Source organism: Cucurbita pepo, chromosome 10 (assembly GCF_057944985.1).
Source record: "Cucurbita pepo subsp. pepo isolate OVF chromosome 10, ASM5794498v1, whole genome shotgun sequence".
In the NCBI taxonomy this organism is placed as follows: Eukaryota; Viridiplantae; Streptophyta; class Magnoliopsida; order Cucurbitales; family Cucurbitaceae; genus Cucurbita; species Cucurbita pepo.
The window spans coordinates 2638069-2655502 of NC_141807.1; the positions used below are offsets into that span (position 1 = coordinate 2638069).

The window sequence follows — 17434 nt, forward strand, 5'->3', positions numbered from 1 at the left end:
AAAAGCTAGTCAACCCACCGCAATCTACTGTTCTTGTTATCGGTGATGGGTATGAGAGGAATCTGACGTTAGCTAACAAATGAGAAGATCATGGGTTTGTTATTATTGTACGAATTTTTTTTTTTTTTTTTTTTTTTTGGAGAAAACAAAAGTAAGGCATAGAATTTATGTTCAGAACTGATAATATTCTACAATTGTGGAGGTTCGTAATTCCTAGCATTTCATGTACTTGTCTTCTAACAGTCACGTCTTTCTCGCCATAACCATCAAACTTTTAAATTTTGTGGACGTGAGGAAAGGACAGGAGTATTCTTGAAGTTTCGTTGAATGCTAAGTTGGGGACATGAGTATTTTTTACTATTGAGGTTAAGTGTTAATTCATACCTCAAAAGGATCTTATAGATGGTTTTATATGACTAAGAGCGAGTCTTACCTATGAATCTAAAATTCATAATAAGCATAAATAAAATAAATAGGAAAATGATAGTTAGAATATCTTTTAACACTTCTATCCATACAAAAGAATCAAAGAACTCAACACGTGAAAAAAATTCGCCACTAGTAAAATATAGATTAGCTTGCAAAATCGATTTAAGTTTGAGGTATAATTAGATAATTATATAAAATTTCAAACTTATATAAAGTACTTATTTCACAGGTTAATCAAGCCGAATAAGCCCAATGAGCTGCGATTGGTCCTATATACCTTTTTGGGGCCAATTAATTGACCCAACATTGACAATGAGGTTGGCCACTCGATTAACATCTAAAAAATTTATAGATAAAATATTCTTGAAATAATATAATAAGTTATAGACAAGATACAAAAAGACAAATAGATTATAAAACATATTAATAGATACAATAAATTAAACAAGCTACTAGACAAAGATACAAACATCTTTTTATCCTACTTGAAATATAATACTGAAACTAAAACAACTTTATCTTTTTTTAAGGTAAATCTGGTGCTTCATTGTATATGCAGCTCAAATCTCGTACACTACAAGAGGAGAGATTACAGATGCATATTGGTTATTAAATGTACACAATACCTATCAATCCAATAATTTTCAATTAAAAAGGTTGTGGATGATAGGACGAGGTTTGCACATAGCTTCCAGTGGAACAACCTTGGGCATGGTGATACCTCTTCCCTCCGCCATATCCACTTTCTCTTCGCCAATCCTCTCCCACTCGTAACATTGAATCAACGCCGCCAGGGCCAACCCCACCACTCGTTGCGCCATGCCCGACCCAGGGCACGATCGTCGTCCGATTCCGAATGGAAGGAACTTGTGCGCGTGATCACCTTCTGACTTTCGGTGTCTTTCGGGATTGAATCGCGTGGGATCTTCCCACTGACTAGGATCTCTATGGATGGCCCACGCATTAACCAACACAATTGTGTCACGTGGCACTTTGTAGTTGCTTATTGTGCAATCGTCGGAGGTGAGATGCGGCACTAACAACGGAGCAGCTGGGGTCAGCCTAAGAGTCTCGGAGATGATTCCTTGAAGATACGGTAACTTGGGCACATCTGATTCTTCAACTAGTCGTTCTTGTCCAATTTGAGCGTCCAACTCCTCTCTAGCCTTCTTCAGTATCTCCGGATTGTTGAGCAAGTGAGATAGGGCCCATTCCATCGTTACAGCTGATGTATCCGTCCCTGCTAACAGCAACACCTACAAATTTAAGCAGCTATTCAGTTTCACACCCAATATGTAGAAGGAGAGATAAGAAGATAAAATACTCAACAGAGACAAGTCGCTTTCAAGTTACAACTAACTATGAAAAATGATTCACTGAAATGCAGCCGCCTCATACTACTATAGGTATTCAATAGTCTATATGCCCCTAATTATCACCAAAATATAAATTATATAATATATATATATTTCTGGTAAATGTTATCGTTACACGTGAGACGTTCGATCAACCAGGGCCACACTTTATTGCGGTGTTCTGACATTATTTTTATCTTTCTCCGGGGATTATCCAACACAGAAAGAAATTTGCCAAATTGTGGGGGGATAACCAACCGAATCGAAATGTTGAGATAAATGAAAAGATAGTGAGAAATAACGGAAAGTACCAGAATAATTCCTTTGATGATTTGATCTCCATATAATTCAGGCTCCGATTGTTGCAGAGACAGCAAGTGATCGATCATCGTGTTCCTTTCTTCTTCCTTGTTGCTCCGATGCTCGTCGATCAGTCCCTGCAAGAACGCGTCCGTCCTCTTCGCAAGTCTCGAAACCTTCCTCTCGAAGACATTCGGAATCCAATTCAGCATCGGAATGAAATCTCCTGGATTCGAAACTCCTCCCAACGATACAATCTGTTTAATCAACTCTCTGAACTGCCTCGCCTCGTCCTCGTCCGCCACGTCATCACCGAAATATCTCTTTCCGGCCGCCATTCTCATCGAGATGTTGAACGTCAGTTCCGAAATCGTCGATTGCATCTGTACCTTCGAGAATCCATGGAGTGAATTCTTCGATAGCTTTCTCAGTAACCGTTCCACTTCGTCCCTCCGAATCCCGGCGAATTTGTTCAGGCGAGAAGCCGAAAAGATCTCAATCGCGCCGATTCGGCGGAGGTTCCGCCAGTGATCGCCGTACGGTGACGCCACCATCGTAGTGTAGTTGTAGCCGACATGTTTGCCGACTAGCAACCTAGGACGGTTGGCAAGAACGACGTCGTTCTTAGTGAAGCACTCCTCCACCACCGCCGATGATGAGACGACCACCACGAGGCGAGATCCGAACCAGAGAGAGATTACGGGTCCATATTTTGCAGAGAGCTTCTGTAAAGTTCGGTGGACGGGGACTTTGAGATAATGGAGGTGACCGATGATGGGAAGAGACGGCGGACCGGGCGGTAAGTTTCTGCGTCGGCGGGGACTGAGAGCAAAGAGGAGAAAGATAAGGGAGAGCAAAAGGTAAAGCAGAGAGCGATCTTCCATTACTTGTTTTGTTCGATATAATGTATTTTTATTCTGATTTTGGAAGTGAGAACCAAGGTCCAGGGTTGGGGTATATATATATATATTGAGGCATTTATTTAGGCTTCACCTGATTTTGCAACCCGACACGTGGCCCAATCTACAGTGCATCCTTTCGCCCTTTCTTTTTTTAAATAAATTAAAATATATGAGAGTGAGAAAAAGATAAGGCAAAAATGATAAAATACATTATTGTGTGCTGTCACAATATTATTGGGCCACGTGGCACCCAAGTTTCAGGGGATGGAAATTGGAGTGAGCCAAACTTAATATTGCAAGATTTTTAAATTTTCATTTTTTGATCATATATTTATTCTTTTAATATTTTCTACTTTTTAATTCATGAGAAAAATACCATTAAGTCATTGAATCAGACTTGTTATCTGAAAAGTCATATGCTACCCCCACCTCCCACGCCCATCTTTTTCGATGTTTACAAATCATTTGAAGCTCATCCCTTTGCATTCTCTTGTTTTTTTTCCCTATTTAGTAAAAAAAAAAAATATATATTTTGATTAGTTAATTATCCATAAAGGAAAACAAAAACCTGAAAAATACCCTTTATTTCAAACTAATTAGTTCCAAATCCCATTTGTACAGAATTGATTTTATTATTTTGAAAATTAACTAATTAATTATGATATTATATGTGAATATTTAGATCTAAGTTGATGATATTTTTATCAATATATTTTAAAGTATAAATTGATAGTGGTTCAAAATAATAAAACAATAGAGATAAAGAAAAAAACAAACAAAAGAAGAAGAAAAGTTGTAGTGGAATTGACGTTGCGGAAATTTGCGAGCGTCATGGAATGCGTAACGGAAAGTGGGAATTACATGACGAATGCAACGACGTCGCTTTACGCCTCCATCCGTTAGTGCCGCTCGCAGTCGGTTCCCACACTGTCGGCGGCGTGTCGGCTGCCCCCATCGCTCTCTGCGTTGGAGTTTTCTCTTTTTGGATCTAAATTATCTTTTATTTCCAACATTTAAACGAAATATTTGTATCTTCAATTTAATATAATTATTTTTAATTATTTGGTTAGTAAGTACTCATCTTAAAGGAAAAAAGAAAAAAAAGAAAAAAACTATACGATACTCGATTCATACAACATCTAATAAATGCGGTGGGTTAGGTATTTCTCTTTTTTTTTTTATCTAAAAATTTAATGAGTGGATGATACGTTTGCACAAGTTTCAAATATCTATTAGTATTTAAGAACCTTAGGAATTGTGATCTGTAATTGATATTATATAATTATTAAATTTTCATTATTTTTAATAGGACCAATATTATCTTCCATATGGACAAAATAACACAAATATTATCTTTCATCATGTGATACTAATGTTTATGCTCTATAAAAATAAATATCATTTCAGTATTTAATAACTTCAACTTTGATTCCACTTTGTTCACGTTCCAAGCATTCTTGCCCTTTCAAAATTGATAGTTTTGTTTGAGTTTAAATACATGTTATTGCCTCACATGCTCTTCGTTCACGTCGCTTGACTGATTTTCTTGTGCAACGTCAATGCCAAGAAAATTAATATTATCATTATGCTGCAGTATATATACAGCCAAACAATGGCAAGAACAAAGGAACTAAGGAAGTAAAAGACAAAGCACACATTTTTATAAATTTGTAATAAATAATCCTCAGTCAAGAAGGTTATCCACGGTGGGACGAGCTCTGCACATGGCCTCCAACGGGACCATCTTGGTCATTGTGGCACCTACCCTCTCGTTCATGTCCAAGTCTTCTGCTCCAATTCTCTCCCACTCGAAGCACTGAATCAGAGCCCCCAAAGTTAGACCCACTATCCTATGCGCCATGGCAGACCCAGGACAAGCTCGCCTTCCTACTCCGAAGGACAACAGCTTGTGTACCTCGACTTCTGACTTTTCGTATCGCTCGGGTTTGAAACTTAAGGGATCCTCCCATTCGTTTGGATCCCTATGTATGGCCCATGCATTGACTAGTAGCATCGTGTCACGTGGCACGTCGTATCCATGTATTGTGCAGTCATTGGCTGCATAATGGGGCAACAACATCGGAGCTGCGGGAGTCAGCCGCAGAGTCTCAGAGATGATTCCTTGAAGATATGGTAGTTTGGACACGTCCGGTTCTTCAACTAGGCGTTCTTGTCCAATTTGAGTGTCTATTTCGTCTCTTGCCTTCTTTAACACTTCAGGATTGTTCAATAGATGACACAAGGCCCATTCAACTGTCACGGCCGATGTGTCGGTCCCCGCAGTCAGTAACACCTACAAATCAATTGTTACTAATAATACAATTTAGAGCTATTTGAAGTATTTTAAAAAAAAATTATTTACCAGTATAAATCCTTTGATTATTTGATCGTCATAGACAGCCGGTTGCGATTCCTGCAGGGAGAGCAAGTGATCGATCATCGTGTTCCTGCCTTCTTCCTTCTTCCTGCGGTGGTCATCGATGAGCCCCTGCAAGAACGCATCCACTTTCTTCCCCAATTCAATCAATTTCCTCTCGAATCCCTTCGAGATCCAGTTCAGAATGGGGAAAAAATCCCCTGGATTTGATACTCCTCCTGCCGCCACAATCTCCTTAATCAACTCCCTGAACCTCCTCGCCTCTTCCTTGTCCGTCACGTCCTCGCCGTAATACCTCTTCCCGGCCGCCATTCTCATCGAGATGTTGAACGTCATCTCCGACAACGCCGATTGCATTTCAACTTTCGAATATTGATGGATCGAATTGCGCGACAGTTTCCGCACCAATCGTTTCACTTCATCCCTCCGGATATCGGCGAATTTGTTGATTCGAGATGAAGAGAAGATCTCGATGGCGCCAATTCGGCGGAGGTTCCGCCAGTGATCACCGTATGAAGCCCCAATCATGGTAGTGTAGTTGTAGCCGAGGTATTTTCCAATTAGCAAACGAGGACGGTTGGCAAGAACGACATCGTTTTTAGTGAAACACTCCTCCACCGCTGACGACGAAGATACAACGACAGCGAGGTTAGATCCGAGGCGGAGAGACATAACAGGACCATATTTAGCGGAGAGATTCTGGAAATTTCGATGGAGTGGCTTTTTCAAGAGATGAAGATGGCCAATAACCGGAAGAGATGGCGGACTCGGCGGTAAGTTTTTGCGAAGTCGAAGAGATCGAGTGATGAGGTTGAAAGCAAAAAGAAGAAACAGAGTGGAGAAGAAAGAGTAGAGGAAAGTGTGTAAATCCATGGCGTTTGAGTTAAAGCTCTGTTACTGAAATGGTTTGGGATTCAATTTGTTGTGTGTTTATAGTAGAGACGGAGAGCCGTTGAGTATCCTCCACGTCTGGAAATTTTGAAGAGTATAATTGCAGAGATGAATACGAGTTCCGTGAATGAATTTTGAAATATTTTATTTTTCTTCACGAGTCAGCGCAGCCAGCAAGAGCAGAAAAGTCCATTTGAGTATCGTCCACGTTCTAATTGGCACAGTTCAAAATTAAATTTCAATAATCTCAACCATATATTGACCTTGATATTTTTGTAGCTTCTAGACCTCCTTTTTTTATCCATAAATTTAGCATACCCCTAATGTTGTTATAAATGAACAGAATAATTTTGGACGGACCCACTTATGTTAAATAAAAGAAAAGAAAGTATTATTATTAATTTTGTTATTTTCTTTTAAATTTTAGTGTGAAAATGGACAAAAAAAAAAAAAAAAAAAAAAGAAAAGGTTAAAAATAGGGATGGGGAAGGGGATTGTAATTTTAGGAAAAACAATTACAAAAGCTAAGTTTGCAGTCACGGGATCCGCCAGCTGTCAATGACAGATGGACAAAGTAAATGAGGAGGCCGCCAGATGTCCGTATAGCATTGGTGGGTCATCAAAACAAGGCTCTAAGACGCCGCACCGTAATGTCATTGACGGTTCTCGTTAAAGTGACCGTGGGTTTCTTTCTCTCTACGACTTATTCGGCACCCTGGAAGCCTCAAAGCTGCACTTTCACCGGCTCTCCCATTCCCGTTAACATAAAGCGGGTTTCCGTTTCATTCTTCCCTCCAACTGACCTCTACTGGAAATCTCTCCACCTCGCCCGCATGATCGTTTAACCCCTCTCCGGCCTCCCTGCCGGCCTTCTGCTGCCATGACGTCCATCACTTCCGTCGAATTGAATTACCTCGTCTTTCGGTACCTTCAGGAATCAGGTGGTTTTCGCCTTTCTAGCTCCTTCCAAGTTTTTCTAGTTTGGTTTGGTATCTTTTCATCTGTTTGGATAGATGAGGAATTTTCTGCTATTCGCTTTCATTACAGAAGGAAATGTTGAGCTTAATTTTTTTAATTTTTTTTTTTTTTTTAAATTTAGAAACGTAGCAGCAAGGATTGGTTTTTGAGCTATCTAGGGCTAGAAATTTAGTGTTCGTGTAATCGAAATTTTTAGATCAATGCAACTCTGGTCGGTTTGGTTTACTTGAGCTTTCTGTTTCTTTCTTCTTCTTCATTTTTTTTTACATTGTGTGTGGTTCTGTTAGGGTTTTCGGTATTTTGATGTGGTGTTAATAAGTGAGTTCTAGAGTAGGTTAGGCTTTGCATACGCGAGTGATGCACTATCTACGGCTAAGAGCCTGGCGCCCCTGCCATTTTTTTGCTTGGCGCGAACAATGACAATAGTCTGGGTAACCGGGTTTACGAATTTTGGCTTTGTCATTCCCTTTCATTGAAAGGAAAAACTAGAATCTAAGTACATGCGTTTTCATTTTCATACACAGCAATTACTTTGAAGTGTACTTGAATTAGACCGTGGATGACCAAGTAAGCTCTCGTCTGTCATGCTTAACTTTACCTCTGAAACGATTAGAACCCTAAGTTTAAATCTAAGCACTGAAGTGAGGAACAGTTTAAACGTCCTCTTGGGTGTTCTCAAGATCTGTCGAATACCATCTTTGTGCTAAATGGATGTTCAAAATAATAGCAACAAAAGGGGATTGACAGAGGGCCCTTCATATTCCACAAAAGGGATGGGAGGGTGATAGGAAATTTCCTCCTTCACTCTAGAACAAGTATGATCAGGGAAAGAAGTCACTCTATAAGATTGAAAAAACCACTACCAAATCCTCTCAACAAACAAACAGATTCAAAGCATGCGATCAAGCCTCAGATATGTGCTTGCTTGAGTCACAATCCACAGAAAGAATCTGACCTACTTTCAAACTAAAACCTTCTAGAGTTCAGTCTAAAAGAGGACTGATATGTATGCTGGGAGTTGGTAAGATGTGTAAATAAGGACTTACCGGTGTTTTACCTTAGATGACCCAAGAGTCTAGGCCCTTCTTGGTTTTCGTTTGTCTCTTGTTGATTGCTCAATGGGAAGGTAATGCTTGAACCCAAGTGCTGAATCAAACATGTTTGGATCTAAAAGAATAAGGAATCAACTTGGCTACCTTTGTTGAAAGGGTATTAGGGCAATGGTTAGAAGTGAATCTAGAATATAACACCTACCTTGGCCCCTCAAAAAGATTCTTCCACTAGACATTACAAAATTTCAACCTTGGAAATTGTTGGAGACTCCATAGGATTAGAATACCTTCTGAGGGTCCCCAACATTGAGAGTGTCCAATTCTGAACCCTTCCTCTCTGTATACTTCTAATCTAGGTGAAACATCTGTGCCTAGTTTCTCTAGATTGTACTTCTTTCGATTAACTTTTTTCTGACAATGTCGAGGTATATAGGTCTCAGTCCTGAAAAATGAATTTCTTCTAAATACAAGATATATATATATATATATATATATATATATATATATATATATATATATATATATATATATATATATTTTGCAAATATAAAATCTCGAGCCGATTGTTAGTTTCTCTCTGAAAGTTCATTTTCTGTTCATTTTAAATTTTTTAACCAATCTTATATCTAAGAAAACAAATTCTAATATTTTCTTTTTGTTCTCCATTTCCTTTTTAGGTTTCATACATTCAGCCTTTGCTTTAGGATATGAAGCTGGCATTAATAAGTGTCCTATTGATGGCAATTTGGTTCCACCTGGTGCTCTAGTTACTGTTGTACAGAAAGGGCTTCAGTATTTGGAGATGGAAGCTAACTTGAGTAATGTTAGCACAATATACTTCTTTTCTCTCCTATCTTTGTATGCTTGTATCTATTTAAAATCTATGCAGGCTGCAACCTGAGAAACTTTTGTGTTAATCTTGTCAGAATGACACAGATCTAGATGAAGATTTTTCATTCCTACAGCCTTTGGACCTTATTACAAAAGATGTCCATGAATTGCGTCAAATAATCAAAGATAAAAAGAAGAGTTTACCAAAAGATAAAGAGAAAGATAAAGATTTAGATAAAGAACTTGAAATTGAACGGGGACGTGTAAGAGAGAAGGAACGACGCGAAATTGAAGTTGAACGTGGGCGTGCAAGAGAGAAGGAGCGACTTGAAAGGGAGAAAGAAAGATTGGAAAGGGATAAGGAGCATGATAGGGATAGAGATAAAATAGAAAAGGACAAGGAGCGAGAAAAGCATCATGAGGACTTCACAGATAAAGATATGGTTATGTATCAAGATGAAAAGGTTCATGCAAACCAAGGAGAGAATGGAGTTTTTGGAGGTATCGTTTCCTCAGTGTCTTTCTTTAGTCCATGTTTGTATCCTTGAAAATTACCATTATATGTTGTTTTCTTTTCATAGTATGTCTGTACAAACCATTGCCTTTTTCTCTATTGTGTTTTTCAGATACTATCAGGTTTTCTTTGAACTGTTTGACTTAATACATATCATTTTCTTGGCGGATAATTTAGTCCTTATGTATGTTTGTTACATTTGGTTGGCATTATTAATTTGATCCGTGAATTCATATGAAGTCGCAAGAATGTTAAAAGTGAATGGATACTTTAAATTACTCTCTAGTGGATTTTGTGGGCTTGTTCGTTTGTATGCAAATTATTTCACTTTTTCTCCATGAAAGTTTGACTTTTTATCAAGGCAAAAAAAAAAAAAAAAAAAAAAAAACTACTTTCTAGTGGAACTGTTTTTTGTTTGTTTTGTTGCCTCAGCAGAGGATGGGTTCTGTAGTTCCCCCTCATCACCAATGATCTGAGCTCTTTCCACAGACAAACATAAAAGTATACAACTTTTTGATGATTGAACCTGTGCATCACTATTTTATTCGTAGGACCAGAACCAATGGATATATCTACGACCTCAACATCTCAGTCCTGTGAAATTTCTAGTTCTGATGTGACAATTTTGCAAGGACATACTTCTGAGGTGGGAACATTTCTCAGACTTCTTCATTTATTCTATAATCTTTCTTTCCTCAAAAGAATTGTTTGATATTTTATATTCTCCCTTATCCCCAATTTTTTCTATTCCAGCTGTATCCTATGTGACGATATGTTGCTTTCCACATCTAGGTTTGTGCTTGTGCATGGAATCCAACAGGTTCTCTTCTTGCATCAGGGTAAGCCACCCTTTTTTTGATACACAAGAAATATTTGAATTGGTTTTGGCTTGTAAATATTAAGGGCTTACATGTTAATATCTCTTGTTATTTTGATCACGTTATTTTTTTAGCCTTTGTACCTCCACATGAAGTTTTATGGTTTATCAGTATTAGTTCACTCTTGCTTACGCCAATTGGAATCTTTCATTTAATTGCAATAGTTGCGTGGGATGATATTGTGTGCTTTATTGTGTACCTGAGCAATCACGATTTTGTACCTAGCATTAATGTTGTACGTCTCAAGTGTAACTGGAAAAAGGATACTTATACAGAATGTATTTTGGAAATCTTTGTATGTCTGACATGTCTCCATCCTCCTAGATTAGCAAGAAATGTATATTATGGTTGTCTTTTGATCCCGAGGTTTCTATATCCTTTATGTATACATTTTCAGATTCTTACTTCAATTACAGTTCTGGAGATTCAACAGCACGCATTTGGACAATAGCAGATGGTAGCAATAGGTCTGGAGCTCAAAGTGGTCCTTTAAATGTCTTAGTGTTGAAGCATGTTAAGGGTAGAACTAACGAGAAGAGCAAAGATGTTACTACACTAGATTGGAATGTAAGTTTTTTTTAACATTTTAAAAAAATTGTTTACAGGTGCTTGCTATTGATGAGCTCTCACATCTAAAACTGTCGCAGGATGCTAATAATAGGATATCATTTCGTCTTTATTATCTTTTAAAATATCTTCTTCTGTGAGATTGGTGGAGTGGTTGTGTTTGCTTCATTTACTGTTTCATTTTGCAGATTGGCTTCGTTTACCTTTCTGTAGTTACTTTAAAGTAATGTTTGCTTCATTTACTTTCATGTTGTAGATTTTATCTCGTGTTATCTATTTCCCAATAAACTACAATGTATTTGGTATTATGGAGATGAATTAGTGCCAACCCATTTTGTCCTCAGATTTTTGATGTTGCGTGTGTTTTGCAAAATTATGCTTCAGCCTTAAAAAAGAATTAAACGACATTTTGGGCTTTTCCCTTGTGATACTGAGGGGGATGCTTGTTTGCTTATTTAGCTTTGCAAAATGCAAATTGCGGATCTCTCGTTGAGGGAATTTGTTTATGGACTGGTGGCTATATTGGAAGTAAGCACAGTTAGGCTGGCTGTTCTCGTTCTTTTTATACTCCCTTTGTGGGTTGCCCTGGGCGGGATTGGATGCCAAGTGATGGTTATTGTATCCAATATGCAAATGAGAATCCCCCTCCGCATCAAAAAAGAAAAAAAAAAAAAAAAAAAGAGAGGATGATGTCTCATGTTCATGCCATTTCTTTATTCTAAGTGCTATATTTATATGATTTTTTATTCTTAGATTGTTGTGTGACAATTCACAAAGTTCCTTAATTTCTTAAGTTTGATATTTTGTAGAAATGTGCAAAATTGTGTATTTAGGTTTGCATCAACTGCTAAATAGGAATACGTGCGGCTTTATTCTCCTAATCATAAACCTTTAGCTTTTTTCCTTCCTGTAGGGAGATGGGACCCTGCTGGCTACTGGTTCATATGATGGACAAGCTAGAATTTGGAGCACCAACGGTAAGCTCTGTAATAAATTTGGTACTTAGAATTTTTCCTTGAGAAGGTGAAGCATAAATAAGATACATCCGCAACCAAGAATTACGAACACGAACATCAAATCTGCCAAATTTCACAAACACATCAGCATGCCATATTCTGAGAAATTAGGACATGAACATATTTTGACTTGTTTTAATAAATAGAGGATATGAACATAAATAGATGTTAAACTAGAACGTTTATATTTAAAATATAAGATCAAAGAAAGGATAACATATATAACACAAGAAGTTGAAGAAATCCAAACCTGATCTTGTATCTTATAATAATATTTGGTTTAAAGAAATCCAAAATCAAGAATTTGTATAAATTTCAACATCTAAACCCTACACACACAAGGCAGCCATTGACTAACCTATTGGTCAATAAAGACCAATATAAATAATAAAGTCTTAGAGGGAATGAGTTCAAGGCATATTGTCCATTCACTAGGATTTAATATTCTCGAGTTCCCTTAGCAACTAAATGTAATAGAGTTAGGCTATTATCTTATGAGAATAGTTAGACAATGTACGAATTGGCCTGAACACTCGTATATATATTCTAGTGTTCATCTGCTAATTTTCATTAAGAGAAGAATCTCACACACATAATCGGGTGGGTGTTAACTACCATGGGATGACCTAGTGATCAATAATGATCAATGTAAATAATAAAGTTTTAGAGTGAATGATTTGAAGCCATGATATCCACATACCCAGAATTTAATATGCTCGAGTTTTCTTAGCAACCAAATGTAATTGAGTTAGATAGTTGTCCTATGAGCATAGTTTAACAACGTACAAATTGGCCTGAATGCTCATATATAATCTAGTGTACACATGCTAATTTTCATTAAGAAAAATATTACCGATGATGAAACATTTTAGTAGAAGCATTTGATAACTGTCAATGTATAATACATTTTTTTTTATAGAAGGAAACCTGATTCACTATTTAGTTGATGGATTGAAATTAACAAAAAAAAAAAAAAAAAAAAAAAAGTAAAATTCCATCCACTCATGGTATTGACTACAGAAGTAAGGATATAGTCTTTAAACAGTCCGTGTCCTTGTGTTTCATTTTTTCTCAATGAAAGTTGGTTTCTTCATTAAAAAAACATAGTAAAGAAACTTAATAATAATAATAATATATATAAGATGGTCAAGGGGAGAAGTTAAACGTTGAAGATGAGATTGTTCCTTTCACACCAGAGGTTCTACAAGAAGGCCTTATTTTTGCCCCTCATTCTGTTCGAAAGGATGTGTGTCCCACAGACATTGAGACAAGAAATTCATGGATGATACCTGGCATGACCATTGACCAACCGAAGGCTTCCAAAGTCTAGTAGTTTGTGCCTTATACCCTACTTGAGTAGATACAAATAGTTCTTGAATTAGAGGCCAGCTGCAATAAAACTTAATAGGAAATTGGCATTTAGCATAAAAAGGAAATACAAGCAGCGATCAGAAAATTCATGCATCAAACATCAAAGATCTTGTTGGGCCAGAATTTGGTTGTTCATCATTGAATTACAAACTGATTTGCAAGAGAACCAATTTTTTGCAACCAAACCCAATCATACTTGAAATTAGGGACAATCAAATTAATAATGTGGACCACATCCGTTCTCTTGAACACCTTAAGATTTTGAAAAGTTTTCCTGGTCAATGGTTTCAACTTTGGTTATCCATGGAAAAATGGTCAATAATTGTCGTCTATCTTGACTTTTGGGGGCATGTAATCTTGAAAAGAGAAAGCCAGCTTCCAAGGTTTTCCATTTGTATTCTAATTCTGGTTTGGGTGCCAATGTGGTTGATGTCAAACCATTGGCACCATTTTCATTGAGGTACTGAACCCAAATTTTTTTCTTAGGTTTTGAATGCAGAAATCCTATGGCCTAATGTTAGTTAGAAAATAGCCCAACCGATGGAGAAGCAAAGAATGTGGGCTGGACTTCAAGAAAACTTTAAGGACCTACTCTAGCTCCTAGACAGATTCAATACATGGCAACAAGGACATGTCCCTATCAACTAAGATGACCAATTTGATTGGGGTGCAACTTGGGCTTAATGCCAATAGAGACACGCCATACAAGCACTTAAGAACCACTCAATTTTAGAGGAAGGTTGGAGATTCTGTAGGTATTGGAAGAAATAGAAGATGTTGATGGAGGAACAAGGAACATAGGCAAAGAAGTGTTGCTGGAGGTACCTTAATTATCGTTAACCTTGTCATAAACTTTACTCTGCCTCACACAATATTGTTAAAGGGTATGCTTTATGGAAAGTGGTAATGGTGTGAGACCCATGACTTCATTGTCGATATCTTGGCTGCTGATTTAAAGCTATCTTGGGAGAAAAATAGAGGATTATTAGGGTCAAGCTAGACCGTTATAAGGGAGAAAGGGTCTGTTGAGGAGTGACACTATTACTAGGAACAAACTTGAGGGGGTGGAGGACTTTTTACCTCTTGAATCAGGTAGCTGTATCACTATTCTTAGTATGAGGATGGTTGGGCACTATGAGGAAATGGAATAAAAAATTGCAACAGAAAATGTTTGGGTTGCTCTGAAACCAAAAATATAATCTTCTGGTAAATGTGGGATAAATGGGTAACTTAAGTGACATGTTGGTACAAACCTTATATCATGACACCACCGAAGTCCTGCCCAACTCTGGTTTGGCATGGGCAGTTTCTTTCATCCATTCCTTCAGTGGACTAGTTACAACTTGTAAGAAAGAGATGTGATCTTGGGTTATCTTAAGTTTCTGGAGTAAGAGATCAACAAACTATGGAAAGGAAACATAGATGAACACCAAATGATTGTTCTGATGTAGTCATAAAAGTTGTGATGTAAGCATAGATAAAGGGGATGGGTGAAAGTTCTGGGAGAGGTTGGAAGGATGCTACACTTTGTACTCATTCTTTTGATGTGAATACAGTTTCCAACAGCTCCTCCGTGAGCTGTCATTCAGCTGTAGGATCCCTTTAGCATGTTAGTGTGTGGATTACAAACTAGGCGAATAGAGACTTAATAATTTCATAAAATTATCCTTCACATATCACCCAAAACAATTGCCAAGATGTCTTAACTATTTCGTTAACAGAGTCTTCATCCACCTAACTATTGAAAGAGCAAATGGCATCTACCAAACTACTGACTTTTGTAACTCTCAATCAAGACCTTGATCACTATTTGAGCTAACTGACTAAAGAACTATCCACTACTACCTGTAAAGAGGATCTCCCTGCCTCAGACATAAACGTTTTGTATACACACCAAAGAAGTTTTGATAACGAAAAGAAATGAGTACTAAGACAACCCCTAATGCAGCACACACCTATTTGAAATAAATTTTTTTCCCTTTATTGAACTTTATTGCCCTGAGTTCTCTGTGTACTTCATTATGGCTTAACTACTTTCTATGTATGCTCTAGGTGATTTAAGGAGCACATTAAGTAAGCACAAAGGTCCCATATTTTCTCTAAAGTGGAACAAGAAAGGTGATTATCTTCTCACTGGAAGCTGTGACAAAACTGCTATTGTTTGGGATGTGAAGGCAGAGGAATGGAAGCAACAGTTTGAATTTCATTCAGGTTGCATACTACTTTGAATGTTGCTGAAGGAAATGAATTCTTGCTAAAAGTTTGCCATAATGATTCTGTTTTTACATTTAGGTCCAACGCTTGATGTTGATTGGCGCAACAATGTATCCTTTGCAACAAGTTCCACAGACAATATGATCTATGTCTGCAAGATTGGAGAGACTCGTCCTATCAAAACATTTGCAGGGCATCAGGTCCTTTTTTTCTCCTTTCCCTTTTTTAAATGTTTGGTATTGCCAGTTGTTATCTACTTGAATTGTGAGTTATGAATCTGATTGACTTGGGTGCAAATTCATTATTGAGGTCAATGTAGTTTTCTAATTTTGTTTCGAGTTTTGAAAGTATGCAAGTTGCATGGGTAGCTAAAGTCCTTCCTTCTATCTAATTTTGTTTTGTAACTTTGCAGGGCGAAGTGAACTGTGTCAAATGGGATCCCACAGGATCACTGTTGGCTTCGTGTTCTGATGATATCACAGCTAAGGTTATTTATATTCTCCAATTTTGTGGCTCTGTTACAACTAAAATCTGGGTTGAATTTTAGATTTTCTTTGGTTTTAATTTTGAAATGAAAACTGAAGCAATAAAAGGATGTGCTTTACAATTGTGTATTTTTTTTTTTTTTTTTTTGAAATTTTAAAAAGGATGTGCTTTACACATGCCACTTGTTTGTTACATGCTATGCTTATATCTTGTTTGTTACAGATATGGAGTATGAAGCAGGACAAGTATGTTTACGATCTGAGGGAACATTCCAAGGTACTTGTGGTCCAATTTCATGTGCTTGAATTTATATTTCTCTTCCATTTAGACTACAACCTCGGCATTTTATTTTCAGGAAATATACACCATAAGATGGAGTCCCACTGGACCGGGTACAAACAATCCGAACCAGCAGTTAGTGTTGGCTAGGTGATTACCTGTGTTGATTGATGCTCTCTCTTTTCTAACCTGTGATAATTTATTCATGCGACTGATCTCTTTGTTTGCCTGTTTATAGTGCATCATTTGATTCAACAGTGAAGCTGTGGGATGTAGAACTCGGGAAACTCATCTACAGTTTAAATGGACATAGGTACCATACTTGATTGTCAAATATGTTCAAGATTCTTTTAGCAATGAAGTTTTATTTTAGTATACCGATTCTTCCAGAATTTTGGACTTGTCTACTAATTCTATTGGTTGAATCACCAGGGAACCTGTATATTCTGTTGCATTCAGTCCAAATGGTGAGTACTTGGCCAGCGGATCTCTTGACAAATCAATGCACATATGGTCACTGAAGGAAGGCAAGATTGTTAGGACATATACGGGTAACGGGGGTATATTTGAAGTCTGCTGGAATAAAGAAGGTGATAAAATTGCTGCCTGTTTTGCCAACAACACTGTTTGTGTCTTAGATTTTAGAATGTGAGATTCTGAGAAATCCTAATAGGATTAGCTGTTTTTCTTTTTTCTATTTTGATGTGAGAGAACTTCTATCCGGTGGAGGGCGATGTTCTCTAACCTAGACCTTAAAGCTACCTTTTCATGTCAATTTGTACCGTTCTATGTAATTGTCACTACATTGTTAACAGTCCCAGCTTCAACAATGTTTCAACGAACTTGTGTACAGCATTTGTAACTCTGGTTAGCAATTCTTGGTTTATTGTTGTATTGCAGCAGTGTGTTTGTTAGGATTGTTTCATTGACTTGTGTACAGCATTTTTAACTGTAGTTTGAACTTCTTAGCTAATCATTGTTTTGCAACAGTATG

General features: G+C 37.4%; 3 protein-coding genes across 4 annotated transcripts; 1 reads left to right on the forward strand and 2 right to left on the reverse strand.

The window, feature by feature from the left end:
• Positions 1–822: 822 nt before the first annotated feature.
• Positions 823–2986, reverse strand: LOC111803141 (cytochrome P450 81Q32). Its single transcript, XM_023687425.2, has 2 exons — positions 2096–2986; positions 823–1685 (listed from the first exon to the last, which is right to left on the reverse strand). Exons 1-2 carry the CDS (start codon positions 2966–2968, stop codon positions 1074–1076), a joined length of 1485 nt encoding a protein of 494 aa, XP_023543193.1. The 5' UTR covers positions 2969–2986; the 3' UTR covers positions 823–1073.
• Positions 2987–4546: 1560 nt separating this feature from the next.
• On the reverse strand, positions 4547–6321 carry LOC111803665 (cytochrome P450 81Q32). Its single transcript, XM_023688173.2, has 2 exons — positions 5349–6321; positions 4547–5279 (listed from the first exon to the last, which is right to left on the reverse strand). Exons 1-2 carry the CDS (start codon positions 6234–6236, stop codon positions 4671–4673), a joined length of 1497 nt encoding a protein of 498 aa, XP_023543941.2. The 5' UTR covers positions 6237–6321; the 3' UTR covers positions 4547–4670.
• A 591-nt stretch (positions 6322–6912) lies between these two features.
• LOC111803663 (WD40 repeat-containing protein HOS15) lies at positions 6913–17365 on the forward strand. 2 transcript variants are annotated; one of them, XM_087127483.1, is made up of 14 exons: positions 6913–7195; positions 8962–9107; positions 9211–9616; positions 10187–10275; positions 10422–10468; positions 10924–11074; positions 11988–12051; positions 15514–15672; positions 15754–15875; positions 16088–16162; positions 16384–16437; positions 16517–16590; positions 16679–16753; positions 16873–17365. In XM_087127483.1, the coding sequence occupies exons 1-14, from the start codon at positions 7135–7137 to the stop codon at positions 17090–17092; spliced, it is 1743 nt and encodes a 580-aa protein (XP_086983609.1). In that variant the 5' UTR covers positions 6913–7134; the 3' UTR covers positions 17093–17365. The 2 variants fall into 2 exon arrangements, with proteins under 2 accessions (XP_086983609.1, XP_023543939.2); XM_023688171.2 differs by having other exon boundaries at positions 6914–7195; positions 10181–10275.
• The last annotated feature ends 69 nt before the right edge of the window (positions 17366–17434 follow it).

Bases quoted from the DNA above. Each gene is read 5' to 3' on its own strand.
- LOC111803141 (XM_023687425.2), bottom strand. From the start codon at position 2,968: ATGGAAGATCGCTCTCTGCTTTACCTTTTGCTCTCCCTTATCTTTCTC. The intron at 1,686-2,095 runs GTACTTTCCGTT...TTAAATTTGTAG, and splicing joins TCATCAAAGGAATTATTCTG to GTGTTGCTGTTAGCAGGGAC.
- LOC111803665 (XM_023688173.2), bottom strand. From the start codon at position 6,236: ATGGATTTACACACTTTCCTCTACTCTTTCTTCTCCACTCTGTTTCTT. The intron at 5,280-5,348 runs GTAAATAATTTT...ATTGATTTGTAG, and splicing joins TAATCAAAGGATTTATACTG to GTGTTACTGACTGCGGGGAC.
- LOC111803663 (XM_023688171.2), top strand. From the start codon at position 7,135: ATGACGTCCATCACTTCCGTCGAATTGAATTACCTCGTCTTTCGGTAC. The intron at 9,108-9,210 runs GTTAGCACAATA...TAATCTTGTCAG, and splicing joins TGGAAGCTAACTTGAGTAAT to AATGACACAGATCTAGATGA. The intron at 11,075-11,987 runs GTAAGTTTTTTT...TCCTTCCTGTAG, and splicing joins TTACTACACTAGATTGGAAT to GGAGATGGGACCCTGCTGGC.